Source organism: Gossypium arboreum, chromosome 6, assembly GCF_025698485.1.
Source record: "Gossypium arboreum isolate Shixiya-1 chromosome 6, ASM2569848v2, whole genome shotgun sequence".
Lineage (NCBI taxonomy): Eukaryota > Viridiplantae > Streptophyta > Magnoliopsida > Malvales > Malvaceae > Gossypium > Gossypium arboreum.
In genome coordinates, this window is record NC_069075.1 from 3,187,263 (window position 1) to 3,213,479 (window position 26,217).

The window sequence follows — 26,217 nt, forward strand, 5'->3', positions numbered from 1 at the left end:
TTCTCAATCTTGTCCAAGCTTGCCTTTAACTCAATTGCAGAGTTACGACTTCGGTAATGATGAAGGGTTCGTCCAAGCTCTGACACCTTAACTTTTAACCTTTGATTTTCCTTCTTTAGGGCCTGATTACAAGACTGCATTTCTTGGAAGTTTTTCTCCCAATACTCAGCCTTGACTCTTTCTTCTTGAATCTCTTGTTGCCATTGCTCTAAAGATTTCCCTAATCCGACCCTTTTCAGTGTCATCTGAGCTTTCTTATAATGTGTCTTTAGGTTATCTCGATCTTCGTCGACCTTCCTTTTTTCCTTTTTTATCTTCTCGACTTTCATCTTTTGAACGTCAACATCGAGACTTAAGCACATTTTCTCCTCTTTGAGTTTCTCAATCCTCTTTTCTAGCTCTCTGAATTCTTCCTTTCAAACTCTTGCTTCATAACCTCCAACTCCGACGGGATCACTCGCAAGTTCTCCTCTAATGATAGAGCCTCTCCCAAAATCGGAATAGGGATATTATCGTTGAATCTCTTACTAAACCACCCTTTATACTCAGGAGTTGACGTCGAGCCTTCAGTCAAGATCTTTATACAGAAAGACTTCTTCCAAGCCTCAGAAATCTCCCGCATCTTCTTCTTATAGTGATCACCTTTATAAGAGAAATCGCTCTGAGCTAAACCCTGTGTAGCCGGTATAAACTGCCTTGCTTGATACTGCCTTAGAACAAGCAATGGTGTATATCCAACAACTCCCCAAATTCCTTGCAAAGGGACCCAATCGAAACTGCCACATCAGTAAAGGGCTTCACTAGGAACCAACCAAGGAGCCTTCCACATAACATCTTCCTTTCGAAGATTCTGAAGCATATCTATCCACCTCTCCTCTGAAATGTCATCTCTTCTAGGCATGTCTACAAATTCCTTTAAGGGAGAATAACCCTCAAAGAATACTCGACAAGGATCCTTATCAAGCTTCCAGAAGTGGCTATGAAACCAGACCAACAGTAACTGTGCACATCCAATGAACCTTCCTTCACCGGTTCTTTGACATGCATTCAAGGATCTTATCGTCTCAGCTAGGATCGCGGACACAGGTGTGTTCTGTTTACCAAGTCGATCGAATAAATTCGCAACCGCCTCATCTATATACCCCAACGCCTTTGGAAAAATCACCATGCCGTAAATACTCAAAGCTAGGACGTCGACCTTTTTCTTCACGTCTGGATGTGTCGATATCAAATCCCTTAAAATGGCCCATGGAATGCATTTACTATCACCCTTTTGCTGCACACGAGCTACAGCCCACTGCTCACTCATCCCAGTAATCATTACCAACTTCTTCGTAAAAGTTGGAATGCTAGCAGGCCTGACATAAGCCTTGTGACCCTGAATCTTCGAGCAATGCAATAAAGTCGTATACTCTTCCAAAGTAGGTACAAGATCAACATCCCCAAATGTAAAGCAACTATAAGTAGGGTTCCAGAACTGTACCATAGCTCGAAACAAGTGTCTATCTACCTTGACGTCTAGCAAATATGGAAGGTCTCCATAATTCCGATAGAAAAGTTGCTTAGCTTTATCATCCCATTGGGCCCAAATGTTTCTCAGCTCCTGCAACTTATTTTGCGTCGAATTAAAACAGGTGAAATCCCATAATTCTGACGTATATCCCTCAGTGACACTATCTCCTTTCTCTAACCGGGTTTTCTCTGACCAGGTACAGATAGAAGCATTGTCCTCCACTTTACTAAGGTATTCGTTCCTCATTATAAAACTTCCTAACTCAGAAATCGAACCTTGAATCGACACCTTTTAATAATGAATGGTATGCGATGATGACAAAAAAAATAAAATAAAAAACAAGTTAGTATCATATAAAAAGATGTAATAAACAAGCACTTATAAAGGTAGGTACTAAAGGTCATCCTCATACTACCTGGGGCAAGCACTTAAAGTTCACTAAATGTAGTTCGGTTCTGAAGCAAAGGTACCTGAACCAGCAGATTCCTCGATCCTCACCCATTATAGGCTCATATGGACCAAGTTCAGTTTAGGGGAATACATTTCCTTATGCCCATGCAGAGGTGAAAACCTCACGAAGGCATAGGTACGGATGTATTCCGGAAGCGATCCTCTAGCCCATGCGGAGGTGAAAACCTCACGAAAGCATAGTTTCTCACTCCCACTTAAAAGGTGTGACCACAACGGTCATGCAGTGCGATGCAAAACTATTTAAGGACTCAAACCAATGCAACAGGTATTATATCATAAACCACAAAAAAAACTGATGAAATGCAATGAAAGGATCGTATTTCAAAACCATATTTTCAATTTTCAATAAAAAGACAAAAGTTAATCAACTTATGGCTTGACTCTCTTATTTAGTTCCCAGTGGAGTCGCCAAGCTGTCGTAACCATTTTTTTTTGTAAAAACGAGAATCGACTTAGATTTTTAGAAATGAAAACGAATAGAAGAGTCGCCACCAATCTTTTTTGATGAGGTGTGATCGGATCACCTTAAATTAATCATTTTAATAAAAGTTAAGATTTACTAAAACGATAATTTTTGGTCTACAAAAATCAAAAAATGAGTTCGGGAGTCGGTTACACACGAGGAAGGATTAGCACCCTCGATACGCCCAAAATTGGTACCTAGTTGATTAATTAGTGTCTTAGTGTCGAAAATTTGAAAACTTGAAAGAATTTAAAATACGATCCCTCTTTGTAAAGAAAATGCTCAAATGTTAAAGATTTTCTCGTCTCACAAAATAAAATGTCACATCCAGTAAGTTAGGACACGACATCTTGAATTTTCGAGAGCGAGCTTGCCTTTTATATAAAAATTCGTGTATTTCAAAAGGTTATTCAGTTAGTTAAGGTGAACGAGGAAAATCGAAACCCAGTAAGTTAGGGCACGTTTCCTCGAATTTCCGAACATAGAATATTGCCTTTACTTGCAAAAATCTTATTTCGAGGTAACAAAATCCCATACCCGGTAAGTTAGGGCACAACACCTCGTATCTCCGAGAATAAGCATTTTTCAAAACTCATGTCGCGATTTAAAAGAGTATTTTGTTATTTAGGTTAAAGGAGAAAAATCAAAACCCAGTAAGTTAGGGCACGATTGTCTCGAATTACCAAATACGGAATATTACTTTTATGAAAAAATTATTATTGGGTTGGATATAATGATAATAATAATAATATTAAAGTAAAGTAAATAATAATACTATATATAAATATATATATATATATGTATATAATAGAAATACACACTACTATGTAATAATAATAATAATAATAAATATAGAAATACAAAAGCAAATATAATAAAAATATTAAATTAAAGTAATAAAAAACAATACTATATATAAATATATATATATATACATAAAATATACACTAATATATAATAATAATAATAGTAATAGCAAAAATAATAAAAATATGAGTAATATTAATAATATATTAGAATACAAAAGTAAAGTAATAACAATAGTGGTGATAATAATAATAATAATAATACAATCAATAATACATATATATATATATATATATATATATATAATAATAGTAGTCGAAATAAAAATAATAGAAGTAACAATAATGATAGTAATAATATAAATAAATATGGAGAGGTATATATAATATAATATTAATATAAATAATAATATATACATGAGAAATAATAATAATAATATAAATAATAGTAAAAATAATAAAATAAAAAAAATAAAACAAAGCTCTCAACTCTCTCCCTCTTTTCCCATTCCGGCCATGGTCCTGTCAGTACCAAAGGTCGGACCTAAGGTCCGTCATTGCCTTTGTTACTGTCAGACTAGTGGTTGAATTTAAAAATTTTTATTTTTATATCTAAATATATGTATACTATTTTTGAAAGAAAAGAAAAAAAGAAAAAATGTTTATATGTACAAAAAAAAGTGAAAATAAAAAGGAAAAAAGAAATAAGAACCTTAACGCGTTTGAATCTTTTCTTCTTCAATACTCGCTTTTTTTATTTCAGATTTGCTTGCAAACCTTTTGCTTTTACATTCTTCTCTTCTTCTTTTTTTGTATCAAATAAACCTTTCAAAAATACAATTCTTTCCTCCTCTCCTTTTTGTACAATGGACTTTTGGTTTTGCTTTTATAGCCATCTTACATACATTTCTTATCATTCTATGTCTCTTCTCCATTTGATGGTGTAGGTGCAAGTGGGAGACATGGTGGTGGAGTAGGTACAAGTGGGAGGCAAAGTGGTGGAGTAGGTGCAAGTGGGAGGCAAGGTGGCTAGGGTTTTGTCTTCTTTTTTTTTTTTTTAAATAAGTTTAGGTTGTATTGGGCTAGGGTTTTTATTATTTGGGCTTAGTTTTGGGTCTAATTTTGTAATTAGGTTTGTGAATTGGGTAGAATTTAGATTTGATTTTAATTTTTTGGGCCGAGCAAATTTGGGCCTCTACATCAATATTGATATGTTAAAATCTTCAAAATTTCGAAATTAAAAGACAATTTTCTTTTTGAAGATGAGATGTTAGAAAAATTAGGTATGTTTAATTTGAGACCATAACATTAATATAGGGGTGAGCAAAACTCGATTCGACTCATAAAAATAAAAAAAATTTAAATTTCGAGTTAAACGAATCGAGTTATTCGAGTTAATCAAGTTATTTGAGTCAACTAGAATTTCTTTTTCGAATTTTGAGTTCGAATCGAGTTGAGCTTTTGAATTCGAATAACTCGAATAATTCGAATATCAAACTATAATATTTTACATTTTTACCCCAAACTTTCAAACCTTTTTACTTTTCCCTCAAAACTTTTACTCCTTCCCACTTTCTCCCGAAACTTTTACTCCCCTTCCATCCCAACCCCCCAATCTACCCCAAATCCATTTCCCACCAAAATTTTACTATCCCATTTACTTTTTCTCAAAATTTTACTTCCAAAAACCCTCAAAACTTTTTATTTTTCCCCAAAATTTTTACTCCCTCTAACTTTCCCCTTAAAATTTTTACTTCCTTCCTGTAGAAGGCCCAAATTGCCCGGCCCATTTACATCCTCAAAACCCAACCAATTAAACCCATTTACAACCTGAAACCTAGATCCAAAACAAACAAACCCAAATGAGCCTAAACAAGCTCAAACCCTAAACAGACCCAAACCCACATGTAGGCCCAATTTAATAGACCTAACTAGCCAAATTTAGGGTTTTAGAAAAGCTAAAACCCTAATCAACAGCTAGCGCAGTTGCCGTCACATCATCAGCGCAAGTGGCGCACCTGCCTACCGCCCTTGCCACCTCCACCTGCAAAATCAGAGAAGAAATGACAACAAACAAGTAGCAAAAAATAGTAATGAAATCGGGCTATAAAAGCCCAAAAAAATGTAAACTTTAAGGACCTTTTTTTCCTTTGAAATAAAAAAACAGACTTCCAAATGCAAAAATAGAGTGGAAATACAATCAAAAAGTTTTAAACACCAACATAAGCACTTATCGCAGTAAGAAACACCAAAAACAGAGTTCAAAGGTTTTGAAATAAAGGTTTTATCTATTTTCGTTATTATTTTTCTCTCTTTTTTGAACATATTTACTCTATTTTCTTTTACTGATTACACACACATATAAAAAATACATTAAAGAAATAAAAAAATACCTTTTTGGAGTTTTACCACAGCGTCTATGGGCTATGGCGGAGGCCGATCGACTCTCTGGCGGAATTCTGGGTTTATCCAGGAAGAGGGGAGAGCATTCAAACCTTGTTTTTTTTAAGCACCTGAAAAATGAATGTTTTTAGAAAAAAATTTAATTTTATAAACCTGATGAAACGGGCCCCAGTGCCAAAACGACATCGTTTTATCAGTTTACCCATGCACCGACTCGTTCCGACCCGACCCGCCTCAGGATCCGCTTGTTTTTGGAAAAAGGGGGAATTTGCGCGCGTGGTCCTTCATCCTTTTTATTACTTTGTAATCAAGTCTTTTGATTTTTCAATTTTGGCCCCAAATTTTGCCTGGATTCTAGTTCAGTCCCTACTGAAACTGTGCGTTTTGGGGTGTGGGAATTATTGCCCTTTTAGTCCCTCCATGTTATTTCGATTTTTGCCCCGAATTTTTGTTTTAAATTCAACTTAGTCCATTGTTTAGTTATTTAGCTACTTTATTATTAAATTAGTTAATTTTATTATTTTCTTTTACTACCATTTATTACGTTTTTACTATTGTTGTTATTTTTATTTTTATTACTACTTTACGATCGATTATTACTATTATTATTTTCCTTATCATTACCATTAAAATTACATTTCCTTTGCTACTTATTTATTTGTTATTATTATATTTATTATTATTATTGTGGTATTTTACTATTACGTTATTGTTAGTATTAGTATTAATTATAATTATTATTACCATTATATTTATTACTATTATTAGTATTATTATTTTCTTTAGTACTATCACTGTTATTATATTATTTGTATTATTAATGTACTGATATTGTTTCCTACTTAACTATTATTATTATTATTATTATTATTATTATTATTATTATGAACCTTTTATTTTTCTTTTACATTGCTTGTTCGTTTTATTTCTCCATTTCTGTTCTCATTATTCTTATTATGCATTTATCTTTTTCTGTTTGGTTTGTTAATATCGAAATTTTTATTTGTTTGTTCATTCTTCATTATTTTATTTTATTACGAATTTATGTTGTATTAACCTTTACCCGGCAAAATTGATTCTTTTATAAAGGCAATGTTCCGTATTTGGAAATTCGAGAAAAATCGTGCCCTAACTTACTGGGTTTCGATTTTTCTCATTTAACCTAAATAATATTTTTGTAAATAAAGGCAATATTCAGTATTTGGAAGTTCGAGAGATCGTGCCCTAACTTACTGGGTTTCGATCTTCCTCGTTTACCCTAAATAATCGAATATCCCTTTAAAAAAGGGTTAAAATACATTAATTTTAAATTAAAGGCAAACTCATTCTCAAAAGTTCGAGATGTCGTGTCCTAACTTACTGGATGTGACATTTTATTACTTCGAGACGAGAAGGTCTTTAACATTCGAGTGCTTTTTACAAAAAGAGGGATCATATTTTAAAGTCTTTCAAGTTTTCAATTTTCAACACTAAGACACTAATTAATTAACTAGGCGCCAATTTTTGGGCGTTACGAGGGTGCTAATCCTCCCTTGTGCGTAACTGACTCCCGAATCCGTTTTTCTAAATTTTGTGGACCAAAATCGTTGTTTAAATAAATCAAATCATTTATTAAAAACAACCGCTTTTACGAGGTGACCCGATCACACCTCATCAAAAAGGATTGGTGGCGACTCCCTTTTTTCGTTTTCCTTTCCAAAACCTAAGTCGATCCCCGTTTTTCAAAAAAAATGATTTCGACACTTCCCATCCCACCTCCCATCTACCCAAACCCATCCCCCCCCCCCCACCCCCACAATTTTTTTTAATATTTTTCCTCCAAAATTTTACTCCCCTATTTATTTACTTTTCCTCAAACTTTTAATCCCCAAAACTTTTTATTTTCCCCTAAACTTTTACTTCTCACCCTTTACTCTCAAATAAAAATAAAATTATCCAAAAATCATTAAACATAAATAGCAATAATTTTATTTATATCTACTATTTATATTATTAAATTAAATTTCACATTTTATATTATTTATATTATTGAATTGTTTAGTCAAATTGAATATTTATATTAAAATTGAATTATTAATTATGCCATTAAATATTCATGTTAAAATTTTATATTGGTATCAATTTCACATTTTATCTTTAAAATAACTTTTATTAAAAATCACATTTTTACATTTAATATATTTTTAATTCCAAAATATATAATGACAAGAATTTAAAGATAATTGAAACAACTAAGCAAGAAAAGAAGCTAACCCGTATATAAAAGTTTAATAAATAAATTATGAGGTGATGAAAGTTAATAAAAAATTTGATTAAGGTGGACAAATTTTGTTACGATAGGTGACAGTGGTTACAATGACTCAAAATTATTTTTTAAAATTTAACTCGAACAAATATATTCGATTCGATTCGATTCGGATTCCATCTCACTCAATTCGATTTTAGAAAATTTCAAATCAAATTAGGATGATAAAATATGATTCGTCAACTCGATTAACTCAAATTTTTTTCATTCGATTCGATTCGATTCAATTCGATCGGACGCTCACCCCTACATTAATATATAACTTTTGTACATTAACATTAATTTCTAATTAATGCATGATCAATTGTAAATTAATTACATCACTATCTACACATTTAAGCCCAATTTATTTTAACCATATTATATCAGTTTTAACTTGAACTAAATAAAATTACTACTTATTTTATGTATATATTAATTTTGTTGTACGTAGATATTGGGTGTTTATGAATGGTCAGGCTGCCACCCAATGCCTCCGGAGTTTTGGCTCTTTCCTATTTATTTTCCCATTAATCTAGGTTTGTAACGAACCATGTAAATGCCCAAATTTGACCGGGCCCAATAAACCTTAAACAGTCCATTAACTGTAACACTCTGAATTTGGGCCTAGAAGTTTTGGGCCTTGAGCATGGGAGCGGTTGAAGGCAGCTTATAATATTCTGTTGTGCGTGAAAATTTCGTTAATGAAGGCTTGTTTTAGTGGTTAAGTGTGGTGAGAAGTGTTGGAGAAGTCCTGGGTTCAAACCTGGACTCTAGCAAAAATTTTGGTTTAAGGTGAATCAACCCTGGGTGTAGTAGGTAGGCCTTAAGAATATTGTTGGAGAAATTGTGACACAAAAAGCCTTGTGGCTTAGTGGCAAGTAGCGTGTGGAGCATTTAGGGGAGGCATGGGATCGAATCCCATGGCAAGCAAAGAGCATTTATTTTGCTAACAGGGGGCGGCAAGAGTTGGTGTTGAATTTAAACTCTGATGATGAAAGGATCCCACATCGGGAAGCTAACATAAGAGTGGATGCGCAGCTGGCTTTAAATATAGAGAACCATGAGGAGAGTAAAGGTACCTTTCTTGGCTGATCCCTTTCACTTTATGGCGTGCTCGTTTGGGTTGGGCGTCAGCTAAGAGTGCTCGGAGCGTGGATTAACTCCAGTCTCCAATCAGGTGTGTATTTCTCACTACTCTAGCTGTAGGATGGCTACTTCGGGCCGTGATGGGCCGAAAAGGGCCATGTGGGCCCAATGGGCCTACGGGCCCAATTGGATAAGTTGTTTGTTGTGTAGTAAATATTGGACTAGGCTAGGGGAATCTCATATCTGTGACTAGATTTAGGCTAAAAGGGCCACATGAGCGTGTGGGCCCATTTGGGCTGAGAATAGGCTTTAGGGCCATTCGTATTGTTATCACTGTTTAGAATACTTTAGTTTACCAAATTACCAAAATACCCCTGGTTTGTAAAATTACTAAAATACCCTTTGTTTATAAAATTACCAAAATACCCCTAGTTTGTAAAATTACCAAAATACCCCTGGTTTGCAAAATTATCAAAATACCCCTAGTTTGTAAAATTACCAAAATATCCCTGATTTGTGAAATTACTAAAATACCCTCGACCTGTAAAATTATTGAAATACCCTCGACTTGTAAAATTACCAAAGTACCCTTAATTTCTGAATTCACTGGTTTTACCTCAATTTACAAAATTATCGAAATACCCTTGTAGGGTAGAAATCTTGAAATACCCCAGTAGGTAGAATTAGGAATACCCACAGTAGGGTAGAATTAGAAATACCCCTGTAGGGTAGAATTCTTGGAATACCCTGTAGGGTAGAATTAGAAATACCCACAGTAGGGTAGAATTCTTGAAATACCCACAGAGGCTAGAATTACCAAAATACCCTTGTAGGGTAGAATTACCGAAATACCCTTATAGGGTAGAATTACCGGAATACCCCTGTAGGGTAGAATTACAGAAATACCCTTGTAGGGTAGAATTACCAGAATACCCCTGTAGGGTAGAATTATCGAAATACCCCTATAGGGTAGAATTATCGCAACACCCATGTAGGGTAGAATTATCTCAATACCCATGTAGGGTAGAATTACCGAAATACCCCTGTAGGGTAGAATTACTAAAATACCCCTGTAGGGTGGAATTACTGAGATACCTTGTGGGGTAAAATTACCATTTTGCCCCTAAGAAGTTAAATGACTATTTTGCCCTTGTGGCCAAGTGACTAACTTGGACTGCGTGGTTGACGAATTTGATTGTGAATATATGTTGGTATATGAATGACTTGACTGTGATTGTTTGATTCAAATATAGGCATGACATTCTGCATACATGACATGTTGCATGGGTTGGGATTTTGTACGGAGGAAGATCTGATCTGTTAGGATCGCATGGTTGCTTGATGACTGTGGATCCACCGAAGGCTTAAGAGCCGTATATTCGTACTGATTTGATAAGGTCGCACGGGTTGCCCAAGACGACTGTGGACCGATCAATGGCTGAGTGCCGGTTATATTCACCCGAGGCTGTGTGCCGACTATATTACCGTCGCTGATGGCTATGTGCCTAACATGATACAGCTACCGATGGCTTCAAGCCTTCTGATTATGGCTTTGTGTCAACCTACATATTGCTCTATGCCAACCTGATTATGGCTGTGTTCCAAACGTATTTGCCTAAGGCTATGTGCCAATATGTGGTTATTGACGACTCTGTGTCGATCACATTTACCTAGGGCTGTGTGCCGGTTATGTTACTCCAGTTGATGGCTATGTGCCTAACGTAATACAGTTATTGATGGTTTTGTGCCATGTATTCTGTTAAGTGGCTTTGCCACATTATCTGTTTCTCGTGGCTATGCCACAAATATCTGTTCTGGTGGCTCTACCACAATATCTGTATATGGTGACTCTGTCACAATATCGATAACCGAGCAAACAATCTTTTGCAAATGTGAGAGTGTAGAAATTTGGGTGGGTTGAGCTATTCCCCACATAGAGTGTAAATTTGATACGGGTAGAGTGTAGCGGTTGGTTATAGGTGGATTGGGTTGGGATTGCATTCACATTCGATTTTTGATTCATTTCCGATAATGATTACGATTTTGATTACATTACGATCTCGATTTTGATTCGTCACCTAATTCGATTCGATTACGATTCTAGTTCGATAATGTTTCTTATACGTAATGGTTTAAAGCCCATCTGCATTGTCATTAAAATGGGCTAAGGCCCAATTGATCTTGGCGTAAGTAAGGGTCAGCCAACTTTTAATTCTTTTATATGGTGATTGTTCCTTTTATATAGTAGGGATTTCACACTGAGTTTTCGTAAACTCACCCGTTTATTAACCTTCGTAATTTCCACCTTAGACGGATCGGGCTACGAGGGCTTGGAGGAAGCCACACACCTTGTTTATGTTATAGTTTTGATTATTGCTTTTAAATGTTTTTATGTGGGTTGTAGTAAAGCCGTTGTAATTTTCTAGATTTCAAATTTGGAATTTTATTTATTGTTCTTATAATTGCTAGTATTAGAACATGGTTTTTCAAAACAACTACTGTTGTTCAAAGCATCACGTAATCGCAATTGTTTTTAAATTAAGCTTCCGCAACTGCCAGGATTTTTTACAAAGTTGTTAAAAATGTTATTCAGCTGAGGTTTTCTAACAAGGTTTAAAAAGGGTACAAGTTTTTAATTATTAAGAAGGGTTTTTAATGGAAACATGGTTTCTGAAAAACACTTCAATGTGATACGCCAGATTCGAGCCAAACTTCCAGGCCGGGTTTGGGGTGTTACATTAACAGTCTAAATATTACAAACCTCAACAGCCCAAACCACTAAAAAAACAAATTTATCTGACCCAAAACTAACAAAAACCTTAATGGCCCAGGCCCGAATGCTTAAACTAGTTTCAGCAAAGGAAACCCTAGCCTCTCTAGCGCCGCGCAGCTCCTCACGTGGTGTCAGCACATTCAACGCCAGAGACAAACACCCCGTCCCATCACCTCTGTCCACCTGCTCCAGCGTTACCTGCAAACAGAGAAAAAAGAAGACAAACAAAGCAGAGAAATAACAAATAGTAACAAAGAGATGCAAAAATATTACATAGCACTTTCGGCTATAAAAGCAAAGGGAGATCAATGTATTCAAGGGTTTTTTTTTTGAAAACACTAAAAAATATTGTATTACACGAACTTATTTTCAAAGAAATCGAAAACAAAAAATAGAGAAAAGCTTCAAAGGTTTTTTTTACTTTCATTTAAGTTCTTGTTCGTTTTTGCTTTTTTTTTTATTGATTACTTTATATTTCATTTATATATGTAAACAAAAAAAAGGAAGAAGGAAGAAACTTACCTGAATCGCCTCACGGTTATGTCGTCGGAGTTCTCTCCTCTTCAAAACCGAATCAAAAGGGGACAAGGGGAAAGTTTTCTTTTTCCAATCGTGGGCTAAGTATGCCTAGCTTTCAAATGGGGCTAAAACAAGGGCTAAAGGCCCTGATTTGCCAAACTCCGACCATCGTCCATGGCGGAGGAGCGGTGGACAGACGATGGCAGCGCAAAAGCTACAATTTCGAAACCTTAGCAGAAAAAATAGCGAGAGCTTTTAAAGTTTTTAGAAAAAAAACAGCAGAATGAAAAATAAAAAAAATGGTTTATATACAGGGGTGAAACGGTGCCGTTTTGCACCAGAATCACCAGCGCCTAAACGACGCCGTTTAGGAGGACCTGATCGCGACCTGACCCGCCTTCTATGGGATCCGCGTGTTTCTGCTAATTGGGCTATTTGCACGCGAGACCCCTCCGCTTTTGTGACGTAGTGCGATCTGGCCCTTGCTTTTTTCTTTTATTTTTCTTAAATCTTGCCGCATAATTTTCTATTTGTTTCAATCTGGTCCTCTGACCATCTGAAGATTGGACATTGGAACGGTGTCGTTTTGTGGGCACTGGAATATTTCTCGTTTGGTCCTCCTCCCATTCGTGACCTTTCATTTTGGTCCCTCTTTGCTTATTTTATTTGCAGTTTTCATTTTTAATTTCATCTATGTCTTAATTTAGTCCTAAATCTATTTGATTCAAATTTATTTTCGCAAATCATCATTTATTCATTATTAAACCTTTTTCCTCATATATTAAATGGTTTTATTATTATTTATTTTATTTTTAAACTATTATTCATTCTAAAATTTATATATTATTCATTTTAACTACTATACATATTATTCATTTTGAAAATTTTTATTTTAAATCATTTTATATATAATGGGTATTTTAAAATTTCTTATATGGTATTTAGTTATACTAGTTTGCATGTTAATCGTTTTAAATTCCAATTGTCATTATTTATTTTGAATTATCTATACTTTACTTATTTTAAAATATTTTTATACTCCTTATTTTGAACTTATATATACATATGTTACTTTGGACTATATTTATATATGTTTTTGTTTAAACTGTTTTTGTATATTATTTATTTTAATTTTCTCATTTATACATTATTTATTTTAAGCTCTTTTATATGTATTTGAAAGGGTCCTTTTTATTTTACTTTGTATATTATTTATCTTAATTTATTTAACATATTATTTATTTGAAATTTTCTTTATAAACTATTTATTTTGTCGAAACCATTTTTTAAATCGAGTTTTGGAAAATGGGAATCGACTTTAAGAAAAACGAAAACGGGAGTCGCCACTAATCTTTTTAGGTGCGATTGGATCACCTTATAAAATGTTTTGTTTTAAAACATTAATTTTGGTCTACGAAAGTCGAGAAAACGGATTCGAGAGTCGGTTACGTACGAGGAAGGGTTAGCACCCTCGTAACGCCCAAAAATTGGTACCTAATTAATTATCAAGTGTCTTTAATGTCAGAAATTTGAAAGTTTTAAGATGCAAACATCTTTTAATTAGAATGTCTCAATTTTGAAAATTAAGGCTCACTTATTTCAAACGAGTCAAAACATCACATCCAATAAGTTAGGACGCAACATTTTAAAACCTTCGAAACTAAGCTCGTCTTTTGAAAATTTCTATCTCGAAACAACAAAACGCCATATCCAGTAAGTTAGGACACTATGTTTTGAAATCTCGAAATAATTGTTTAAGTTTTGAAAACTCCAAATCACTTAGAAGGGTGCTTGACTATTGAATTCAACGAGAAAAGTCGCAACCCGAAGAAGTTAGGGCACTACCTTTCTCAAGTTTCCAAACATCAAGCATTGCCTTTTATTTTTTTTAAAAAAACCTTGGAATATTATTTTAAATGACGTTTTAGGATGACATATTAATGCATCTTGAAGCATAGATGTACAAAATATTCTAACATTTCCATACAAACATAAATAATATCATTAAGACAAAAATAAGTAACATGAACATATGTTTAATGAAAAAATCATACTAGGGTAAATATAAGATAATAAACAAATAAAAACATGAGTAAACTAAAAGAAAAACATAATACATGCAAAACTTATACAATAATATATATCATAAAATAGCACATAAAAGAAATAATTAAACATAGCATATAAAAATGAAACTATGCACAAATAAGATAAATGACATACACTAAAAAATGAATAAATAGAACATTTACAAATTATAAAAATATAATGCAATAGTTCAAAATACATGAAATGATAATATAATATATATACATGCATAGAAAATATATATTTGAAAATAAACTATATAAAAGGTTAAATATTATAATATATAAAATACATAATCAAATGTATAAAAGATAGGAATAAATATACATATTTGAAAAATGAAGAAATTAAAATAAAAAGGTTGAAAAACTAAGATAGATGAAGAATAAAATAAGAACAAACCACAGAGAGTAAGAACGTAAGAGGGAGAGAAATTTGAGTGAATGCTTTCAAGAATTCTTATTGCTTCCCAAAACTCAAATGTGTTACAATGAAGGGAGAGGCCTCTATTTATAGTTGAGCCTCCCCAAATCCAACGGTACAGATCAATTACATCAACGGTTAAGATTAAAAGATATCTACAAATTAAATCTCCAAGATTACAAGATAATATATTCAAGATTGCATATCATATCTAAGATTGTATCATATCTAAGATTGCATATCATATCTAAGATTGCATATCCTTAAAGATTATATTTCCATATGAGTCAAGCTTATAGATGAACCTTAAATCATTTCAAGTAATGGGCCATTCCGATTGGGCCAAATTATATATTTGTAATTTTGTACTAGACTTGGACTTTGTTTTATTTTTATTTTTTGGGGGTTTATTATTTTAAATACTGGAATGGGCCGGGTAAAAATGGACTATTACATATTTCAAATTGATTTATAGTTTATTTTAAAATTTATATATATTGCTTATTCGAACCCTTTCATATATTATTATTTTAAACCTTTTTTTATATATTATTTATTTTAAACTTTTTATTTTATACTTTAATTGGTTTCATTTATAATTTATTTTAAACCTTGTTATATTATTTATTTTTATATTATTTTAATTCATTGGTCTTTGATTATTTACATTGATATTTAAATGATGTATGTTATATGTGTTTTTGTTGTTGTTTTCATATTATTTCATATTGTCCATTAGTCTTTTATGTTGCTACCTTAATTTTTTTTATCTAGATTTGAATACTTGTTAAGGTTTTTATTTTGATTTGTTTCTTTAGTTTTATTTTTAGTTTTCACTATTTTGATAGTTAATGTTTGGATTTGAGCTTGATGTTATTTTGTACGTTTTTATTTGTTTATTTATTTTTATACTATTCTCATTCATCAATAGAGTTCGCTATTCATATATGTTGTCTCATGTTTATGATTTTGCCCTTCATTTGCAATTGTTGCATTGTAATCTTCTACATATTAATCTAAAATCATGATTCCATTTCATTTCAAGTCAAATTAATGTATTTTGGGTCGACTTTATAAAACAAAGACGAAGTTTGATGTTTAGCAATTCGAGGGTTTGTGCCCTAATGTGTTGGTTTTCGATCTTCCGTTTGTTTAAATAATCAAATTTCCCTTCAAAATTTCGTTCGCGTTTTCTAAACCTTAAAACAAATGCAATGTTTGATGTTTAGAAATTTGAAGAAATCGTGCCCTACCGTGCTGGGCTTCGATTATTTGTTAGACTAAATCATGGGACATCCTTTTGTAATTTTCAACGTGCAAACCTTTGAGGATCAAAATCAATCATATTTCCAAAGGTATGAAGAACCCTGTCTAATCGTGCTGGATGTGATGCTATATACCTTCGAAATAAGAGAATTTTGATGACCAACTTGGACTATACAAATGTTTTAAAAAAGAACCATATTTCAAAATATTTTAAAATCTTAGACATTAAGACATTAATTAATCAATTTGGTACCAATTTTGGGCGTTACGAGGGTGCTAATCCTTTCTCATACGTAACCGACTCCCAAACCCATTTTCTCTGTTTTCGCGGACCAAAATCATTGTTTAAATAAATCAAACCATTTATTAAAAACAACCACTTTTACAAAGTGACCCGATCAGACCTCATCAAAAAGGATTGGTGGCGACTCCCATTCTCGTTTTCATTTCCAAAATCAAGTCGATCCTCGTTTTTTCAAAAAAATAGTTTCGACAGCTTGGCGACTCCAATGAAGACTTTGAGAGTCGAGCCATAAATTGATTAATTTTTGTCCTTTGTCAAAATTTGGAAATTCGTTTTAAATTTACGATCCTTTTATTGCATTTCATCTATTTTTTTACGGTTTTCATCATTTTATTCCAATTTTCTTTATTGCTTCGAGTTTTTTTATGTATATATCCTCGCACATTGCATTGCAAGACCGTTGTAGTCACACCTTTTAAGTGGGAGTGAGAAGCTATGCCTTCGTGAGGTTTTCACCTCCGCATGGGCTAGTCATTGCTTCCAGGATACATCCGTACCTACGATTTCGTGAGATTTTCATCTCCGTATGATCATAGGGAAATGTATTCCCCTGAACCGAACTCGATCTATATGAGCCTATAACGGGTGAGGATTGAGGAATCTACTGGTTCAGGTACCCTTACTCTAGAACTGAGCCACATATAGAGAGATCTAGGAGGTTACCCTAGGTAGAGCCACTCCGAACCCCTAGTGGTCACCCAAGTAGGTACTCTATTTTGTTTATTCCTCTTATACTAACGTGTTTTGTTTTTGTTTTTTTTTATAACTGCATTGCATTACATCATCATAGAAAGGAGGTGTTGATTCATATTTGATTGCTAAATAGAACAGTTTATCATAAGAAAACAAATTTCTTGATAAAGTGGATTATAACACGGTTGTCTAAATATGGTCTAAGTAAACACGATGAAAGAAGGCTGATAGCCTATGAAGAAATACACGACTTTGCTTCATTGCCCGAGGATTAAAACCAATAAAGGTTATTCGAGAGCCATCATGTCTGGACTTTCTTAAAGGAGCTGACAATTATTGTAGGGATATGTGAGTAACGAGTCGCAGCCTGGATCAAGCAAAAAGGAGTTAATGGGGACATCTTTAGGAAATTCGCAAGACTCAACCATAACATCTGGATATGAAGAGGAAGATAGGTATTTTCGTTTGGAATATAAGAGAACGGCTGTATATGTAATCCGTTTTATGTAAAAGAATTTTTTTTCTAGAAAAGTTGTTCTAATGAAATTGAATTCAGAATCAACGCCCCTCTTTCTTTTGCATTCATTCCATATATTTGCATTGCATTATATCATTTGCATTAGATTTTCCCAAAAGGACCCTAATTAGGTAAAATTATTTCAGAACCGATAAAGGATATTGACCAAAGGTTGGAGAGAATAGAACAAAGGCAAATACGGATGCAAGAGCAATTGATCAAAATTCAACAAGATATGCGAGAACAAATACTAGAACTCCAAAGAAATATGATGGGCTAGTTAACCCAGTTACTGGCCGAAGAATTTGAAAAAGGAGTGGCCCAGTGGTCAATTGTGAGGATGACAATGAAGATATCATCTATTCCTCAGGTTTTACCCTAATAAGCGTCCTGATCTAACCAGACATGCAAGGGGTACCCGTCATTATCGGACCCCAATATTATGCTGATGCCTCGGCATTGTTGAACTTCCCAATGGGTTTAGGTTTTAACCCGGAAGATGATCGAGCCAAACCGATTATTCTGGCAGAAACAAATGAAATGGGAGGGTGGACTTTAAGGGCCCCGGAGAAGAAGGAAAAGGAAGCAAATAATGCGAGTGGGTATAACAAGGGCTATTCGAAGCAGGTTACAGTAAGCCAGCCAAGGACGGTAACTACCAGCCATCAGGTCTCCCCAAAGCAAGAACCCAATCCAAGACCGAACTAAAAAAAAAACCCAGTTCGTGCCCATCCCAATCACGTATAGGGAGTTGTACCAAATTTTGTTTGACGCACATGTTGTATCCCCTTTCTACGTAGAACCAATATAGCCTCCATACCGTAAATGGTACGATGCAAGCGGCCAATGTGAATACCATGCGGGAGTCACGGGGCATTCCATCGAGAACTGCACTGTTTTTAAAAAGTTAATCGAAAGATTTACCAAATTAGGTATCGTGAAATTTGATAATTCTTCTGGTGCAGAAAATTCGTTACCCAACCTTTCTGTTAAATGGGTAAACATTATGAGTTTCATGATGGATAGGGGCATAAGATCCAAGGGTACATTGAGCTAAGGGCTGTAGTGCAAGACTTGATGTTGGGGAACCTGGACATTAACGATGTATCAGAAGAGGGAACCTGGGAATAGAATTTTACGAGCATCTGCCCTTACATACTGGGTAGTGTTTTGAACCATGAGACTGTGGAGGAGACTCCTGTATTTTTAGAGTTAATCTAGAGTAACATTCAAAACACACTTGTTGCTTTAAGCCTAGAAGCAACAAGAATCCTTTTGTGAATTAGGCTTATATCCAAAATCCTTATTTCAATAAAATGCATGTTTGTTAACATTGTTCTTAGATTCTTTTGTTCTTTGAGCATTCTTTCAAAAATTCATTTATTCTTCATTCATGAACAAACCATACAAATAATCATCCTTAGAATCATTTATTCTTTGGAATCTACCTTTAGCAGGTCCCCAAATATCAATGATGTGAGCAACGATGTCACTGACTCCAAGTTTCTTTTTGAGCGAAATATGGGCCTAAAGGAATCTCAGCACTTTGAAGATGACAGAGATGTAGCCTATCTCTTGATTTGTTAAGCATGGTAGAATAAGATTAAAAAAATAGATCCTACCTTACAAAAAGTCAGTGGACATTGTGAGCCTAGGAGAAGAGAAAAATATGAAGATCGGAGCCTATATCACTACAGAGATGAAAGTGAGACGTCATCCCAAGAATTCAAAGATGTTTTCACATGATCGCATCAAGATATGCCTAGGCTACTAAGACATGAGGATGCTATGAGGTGTTCAAAAAGTACATGATAATGTTTTCTTGACTGTCAAGCTAATCATAAGGTTCGGGTACTGCTGATCCACCATGGAAGGGGATTGTATCAGTCAAGCCATGAATGCCAAATAAAGGAAGACAAGACTTTTATGCCTCCTTAATTTCTTCACAAACTTTCTATATGTGGGGCATGTGGGACTGATCTCGTCAAAAGCTTCTAACTGATACCGATTCATCTTTGAGATCGTCGATTACTTCGTGAAAAGGGTGAAAGTTGTTTCATATGCCAATGTTACTAAGTCGACAGTCATCAAATTCCAAAAAACAAAAAAAAAACAAAACAAAAAGGGGTGCCAATAAAAAAAAGCTAGAAAAGATCATGTCTAGCACAACTGCACAATGTCAAAAGTTTGCAGTTTGTTCAAAGATTAGGCGCTATATTGTAGTGCGGCAAAAGAAGCACAAAAAAAATGACAAACTAAGGATCGTGGGGAAAATGACCGAGACTTGTAAAGATTGGCATACGAAGTCACCATGTTTATCGAACGTCGGTCAGGATCTTAGCCGGGGCAACACATTGCTCATTGGTTTATGGAATAGAAGCACTTTCGCCCATTGAAGATGAGATTACTTTTCTCTGAGTCTTGTCAGAGCTGAAGTTAGATAAGGCAAAACGGATCAAATCCTGATATGATTAGTTGAATTTGAAGAAAGGAGGTTGAAAGCCATCTGTCATGGTCCAATGAATACGATGAAGAGGTTCATCCTAGAGAATTCCACGATGGGAACTTGATATTGAAAAAAATCCTTCCTATACAAAAGGACTTCAGAAAAAGTGGATGCCAAACTGAGAAGGACCTTATGTAGTAAAGAAGACCTGTTTTGGAGGGGTATTAACATTAACCAAATGGATGGCAAAAATTTGCCCAAGTCGGTGAATTCAGATTTCATCAATAAGTATTTCACCTAGAAAGTGAGAGGCCCCGCAAAGGGTGCTTTGAGACCTTCAAAAAAAAGAGAGAAAAGAAAAAGGAGAGGCCAAGGCGAAAACCCACAAAGGGCGCCTTGAGACCAAAGGGGATTCGAGTTGAAAACTAGAAAAGGGCTGCTCAAATTTGGATCAAAGTGGGGCATACAACAGTTTTGCTATGCGTGAATTAATAACAAAGAAGTATGTTACGTCTTAGGGCATCGACAAAGTACTCCGGATCCCCTAAACACATATTGAGCTCAGAAAGGTCCTCAAGAAGTTGGTACAAAGAAGCTCAAGCTGCTATATCTGGGGCACCTAGTTTCCATTTTGGCCATTTTGAATTTGTTATCTTTGATTACCTTATTCTTTTCAAGATACGTCCCAATAAACTTCCTTCTTATTGCATTGCTATCTTTGATTAACTTATTCATGTTGAGTTAATTGCCTTCTTATTGCATTTGCAATCTTTGATTAATTTATTTATTTCGTGCTACGCTCCTAATCAATTTCCTTCTTGTCCATTGTTTTGATCTTTTTCAAGCATTTTGTGTTGAAATAACGGTTAATGGACTAATAATACCTTCGCAAAAGGGGTTCTGTATATTATTCTGGAAACTTCTAAATAGTATAGGAACCTGAAACAGGGCCATTATTTAGAACTCACTGAGACTAAGGGTTGGAAATATTTGAGACATAGGAATCTAAATTGTGGCTATCTCCCTAGATTCTTTGCTAAAAAAATCAGTTGCACAAAAAAAAAGAAGGGGTATTATGTCAGTGACGCTACCTCACCAAATAACGAGCAATGTTAACCCAAGTGCAATGGGATTATTCTCGAAAAAAGGAAAATGGTATTCTGCATTCATGCAGATATCAGGCATACATCTATTTATTACACCTAGGGAATGGTGTACAAGATAAAATTGATTGAAGATGATGCAAATCCTATGCCTCTGAGTGGCAGCAGGATGGATAGAAGAAATCAAATGATTATTCCCCTGAAGTTGCAGTGGGGAGTACAGACTTTATGTCCCAAAAGGTACAGTGGAAGAGATTGTGAAACTACAGTGGGGGCAAGCCGTTTGAGCAAAATATGTTGTTTCTGTGGGTTTTCGTTGGAAATGCTAGTCGAGCAGGAAGGCATCATAATATGACAGTGATAAAACTCTGATGAATAACGAGTGGTGACACTTTAAGATTTTAAAAAGGAATCATTCTCATGACATTGCTACATTCATATAATAACACATGTAGTTAGAAGTATTTAATTCATTTCAATCATAGCATCCTAATTATTTGGCATAAGCATAGATACATGAAACTTTTAACAGGCCTATTTTGCCTGGCCCGAGCCTAAACTAACAAAAACCAAAATCCAAAAAATATAATAATAACAAAAGTCCATTATTACAAGGTCCAAATTACAAAACAGGCTACAGGCCCGATACCCAAGTTACAAGCATGGACTCAAAACTCACTACCCAATTTTGCAAACCCTAAGCCCAGCTCGAAAACTTAACATTTTTGGAGGAACCCTAGGGTTCCCTTCTCCAGTGCCGCAGCTCCTCCCACGTGCCTCGAGCGCACCGCCCGCACCTCGTCTTGAGGCCTGACCCCTTTTGTTCAGCCTTGCACTGAAATAGCAAGGTCTCTTCTCCATTGACCAAGCAAAACCCGTAGCACCCCAAACCCGGCCCAGAAGTTATGGCCGGATCGGCATGCCACATCAAAAACGTTAAAAAAATTTCCATTTTAAGTCCAGAAAATCGTACTTGATGTTCAAAAGATTAATTCATTAAGGGTTAAAGTGAATGGAAGTCATGCACCGGTAGGAAACCGGAAAAGAGGTGGTGAGTCCATCGGATCGCTTAAGTACCAAGCTCCTTCGGATCCAATCCTGACATGCATACCGCCATTGCCACACCTTAACGTCATGGATATTTCTAGAAACCGATTTGATTAAGTCATTTTTAGGAAAAGTGATTAATTTTGGAAAATACCTTAATTGCGGAAGCTTTGCTTGTTGTCGTGTTATTTTGAAATCAATTGTTGTTTTTGAAAACGCGCCCTAAAGCTATCTAATTTCAACAGTTAAATATAAGTATTACCTATCTTAGTAATACATATTAAAACCATAAAAATAATTAAGCGGCCTTATTACATTTAAAAGCCCAAAAACTTGAAACGTAAATAAAAGGATGTCTAGTTCACCAGAAGAAAATCAAACTTTCGAGCGGTGGCCACTCGAATTCCCTCAGCTCCAAGCCCACTATGGTTGGGGATTTCTGCGTGGATGAAAATAAAAGGGGTGAGTTTGGGAAACTCGGTGTGTAAGAAAACCCATTCAAAGTCCAAGTCACTCAAGCCCATTGGGCCTAAGCCCATTCGGTAATAGTGGTCTTGGGCGAGCCCTTTTGATTACAATAAGCGGGCCTTAGCCCCTTATTCAGATAACAGTATGGCCCATAGGCCCATTTCAAAATACATGCAACATCAATAACATATGCAAGCCCATTTGGGTAACAGTGATACTGGGCCAAAGCCCTTTTCAGATTACAATAAACTGGGCCTTAGCCCCTTATTCAGATAACTGTATGGCCCATAGGCCCATTTCAAAATACATGCAACATCAGTAAACATATGCAAGCCCATTTGGGGAGACTACTCAACCCACCAACCACTACACTCCACCCGTACTAGCCATACACTCCATGTGGGAATAGCTCAACCCACCCATTTAATACTCCACAGTTGCAACCTTCTTTGCTCGATTAACGATAAATTGAGGCAAAGCCTCCGATCGTGGACAAGCCACTTTCAGTACTTCCTCCGTCAATATCCCGGTCCATGCATCGAGATAATAACAACATGGCATGCGATAAATAACAACGATCAAACATGCATTTAGGTCAATTTAACCCTAGGGGTATTTGATAAGTTATCTACTAGGGGTAAGCGTAAATTTTCCACTTTTAAATGTATTTCAGTAATTTATCTATTTTAGGGTTTTCATGCATATTCCTACTTTTCACGTACTAACGAGAATCACGTCATCGAGGGTTCTTACGAATTGGGCCGTTGGCCCATTATTCCAATTTTGGCCTATTAAGCCCAAAAATATCGAGGCATAGAAATCATGCACTTTGCAGTCCAAACATTGCAGCTTACCAAAAACATTAATCGATTTACCTCACGAGCATTCGCACACTCGCAAATCTACAAAATACTAGTTTTCGGCATTTCGGCTTTTCGGCTTTTGCCGATCTAGACTAAGAAAGAGGGTGTTAGTTACACACACTTTTGCGACGATATCTTGACGAGATCCACACGAACCGCCTACAATTGGATTACTAACACGTTAATCTAACTATTCAAATACAAACTACGTATTAATCCCTTACAATATTCGGCCAACCACACCTACAGATCATAGTAAGCTCATAAGAAATCAATAAGCAACCCATTAACAAATTTTTGTCAATGTTTACCACATAATCATAATTTCACTGCAAGTTGTCTTCCTGAGCAACAGTCACTAAATCATTTATAACTGGAGCTACGAAACTCCAAATCAAGTTTCGTTAATTTTCCCTGAAAATAGACTCATATATCTTCTATCCATAAAATTTTCAGAATTTTTGGTTTATCCAATCAATACCAGATTTTTCTCAAAGTTTCCCATGTTTCACTGTTTGACTAATCTGACAACTCTTCATTACGAATCAAATTTCTAATTGTACAGAATTCAAAATATGTTCTTGTTTATTTCATTAGAAACTAGACTCAATAAGATTTAATTACATAATTTATTCAGCTTCTAATTCATCTCCCACAATTTATGGTAATTTTCCAAAGTCACGTTATTGCTGCTGTCCCAAGCAGATTTATTACCAAATCACTCTTTCACACCTAACTTGCATGCATGTTATTTAAACATGTATATCACCAATCAATCAACACATATCTATGATTTTACTTAAGTATAATCTCCATTTCATCATTTTAAAGCACAACATGTTAGCCGATTTTTTCCTTTAGCATCTAAGGCACATGCATGTTCATTTGTTTGGCTCAACTTCACCTATCTTCCATTTTTCATCAAAAGAACATGAAACAACAACCATTTCCTTCATTTTAATTCATAACTAAATGCTCACAACACAACTAAAAATCAAAATATACTTCAAGAGTTAAGGTAGAATCAAGAAGAACTCATGAACCTCAAAATAGAAGCAAGGTACCAAGAACTTACCTTCAATTTTCCTCCTCCTAATGACCGAATACTCAAGAGCTTTCTCCTCTCCTTTCTCTTCTCTAACTTTCAGCTATGATGAACAAAGATGGACAAAACTTTGTTCTTTTCACCCATTTTTCTTTTAATAAAACTTCATATTTCATCCATTTAATTCTTTAATACAAAAGACATGATATTCTTATCATAAAACATTTACCTAACTCATTATCACGGAACATTTACCTAACCTATTATCATGAAACATTTACCTAACCCATTATCATAGAACATTTACCTAACCTATTATCAATTTGTATCAATTTGTACCATAAATTATGGATATCAAGTGTACATTTTGTCTACAACAACATGATGGTTGGCCACTTCATGTAAAATGGGAGGTTTATCATGCAAATCCTCCTATTTTGTACTCCTATTTATTTGGCCACTTCAATTTAGCCTATAGCATTTTCAAACATTTTCACATAGGTCCTATTTCATAATTTCACTCACAAATGACAAAATCAAAGCATGAAATTTTGTCAACATTCATAGAATTCCCGAAAATTGGGGCGTTACAAAACCTGCAAAGAACACAAAAATAGAAACAAAGCAGAGAAATGGCAGCAAGGAAATAAAAGCAACAGTAAAATAGGAGTGTAATCGGCTATAAAGAGAGGAGAAAATCAATTGTATGGGGGGTTCTTTTTTTTTCTACTTAAAAAAGAAAAAGGTTGTATTACACAAACAGACGATTAATGAATCAAAAAGAAAAAAACAAAAGGTTGATTTTAAATCTCCTTTTCTTGTTCTTTTTTTCTGGCGATTTTCTTTTTTATTTTTTTCTGCTTTTTAAATCTCTTTTTTAATAAAATATAAATAAAAGGGGAAAGAAAGAAAACTTACCCAAACCTGGAGTCGCGTCGCCGGATTCTTCTTTCCCGTCGTCGGAATCCACGTAAGAAGAAGGCGGAGGGTCCTTTCTCCTCTGTTTTCTTTGGTTTAGGGAGGCCTTACCACTGAATCGCCCCTCAAAAGGGTAAAAAAAACCCGATTCCATGAGGCTTTGGACCACCGTCTACGGTGGAAGTCACGGCGGGTTTACGGTGATCATGGCGGCGGCATTAAGACGGGTTTTTGAAACCCTAGCAGAGGTGGAAAGGAGAGGGAGAGAGCAAAAGCTCTCTGTTTTAAAAAAAAATAGGGCTGGAAATAAAAAAATGAAAAAAATTTGGGTTTAAATACTGAGATTGAAACGGCGCCGTTTCAAATTTAGCTCCCCAAATGCCTAAAAGACATCATTTTGAGGGGAAAGCGGTTCGACCCGACCCTGTACAAGCCAATTTTGGGCCCTAAACCAAACAACCCAATTACCTTTTTACAACAGACCCAACAAGCTAAACCCAACAAATCTCTTAGCCCATAACCCAACCTAACCCAAGAACTAAAAACCCAACTAACCTACCCAAGACCCAGCAGAAACCCAAACCCTAGCCCAAATCACAAACCCAACTAGCCCATGACCTATCTTCAGAAACCTGAAACCCTAAGCCCCACTTGCGCCAAGAACACCCATACCCTAAACCACTTATGCGACCACTCAGCCCCCACGCGTCTGACA

General features: G+C 35.0%; 1 protein-coding gene and 1 pseudogene across 1 annotated transcript; one reads left to right on the plus strand and one right to left on the minus strand.

The window, feature by feature from the left end:
- Positions 1 to 394: 394 nt before the first annotated feature.
- LOC128294069 (uncharacterized) lies at positions 395 to 3,811 on the minus strand. The gene is made up of 3 exons (XM_053029799.1): positions 3,786 to 3,811; positions 870 to 1,457; positions 395 to 776 (listed from the first exon to the last, which is right to left on the minus strand). Exons 1-3 carry the CDS (start codon positions 3,809 to 3,811, stop codon positions 395 to 397), a joined length of 996 nt encoding a protein of 331 aa, XP_052885759.1.
- A 1,868-nt stretch (positions 3,812 to 5,679) lies between these two features.
- LOC108485031 (lupeol synthase-like) overlaps positions 5,680 to 26,217 on the plus strand; it is a 55,219-nt pseudogene continuing 34,681 nt past the window's right edge.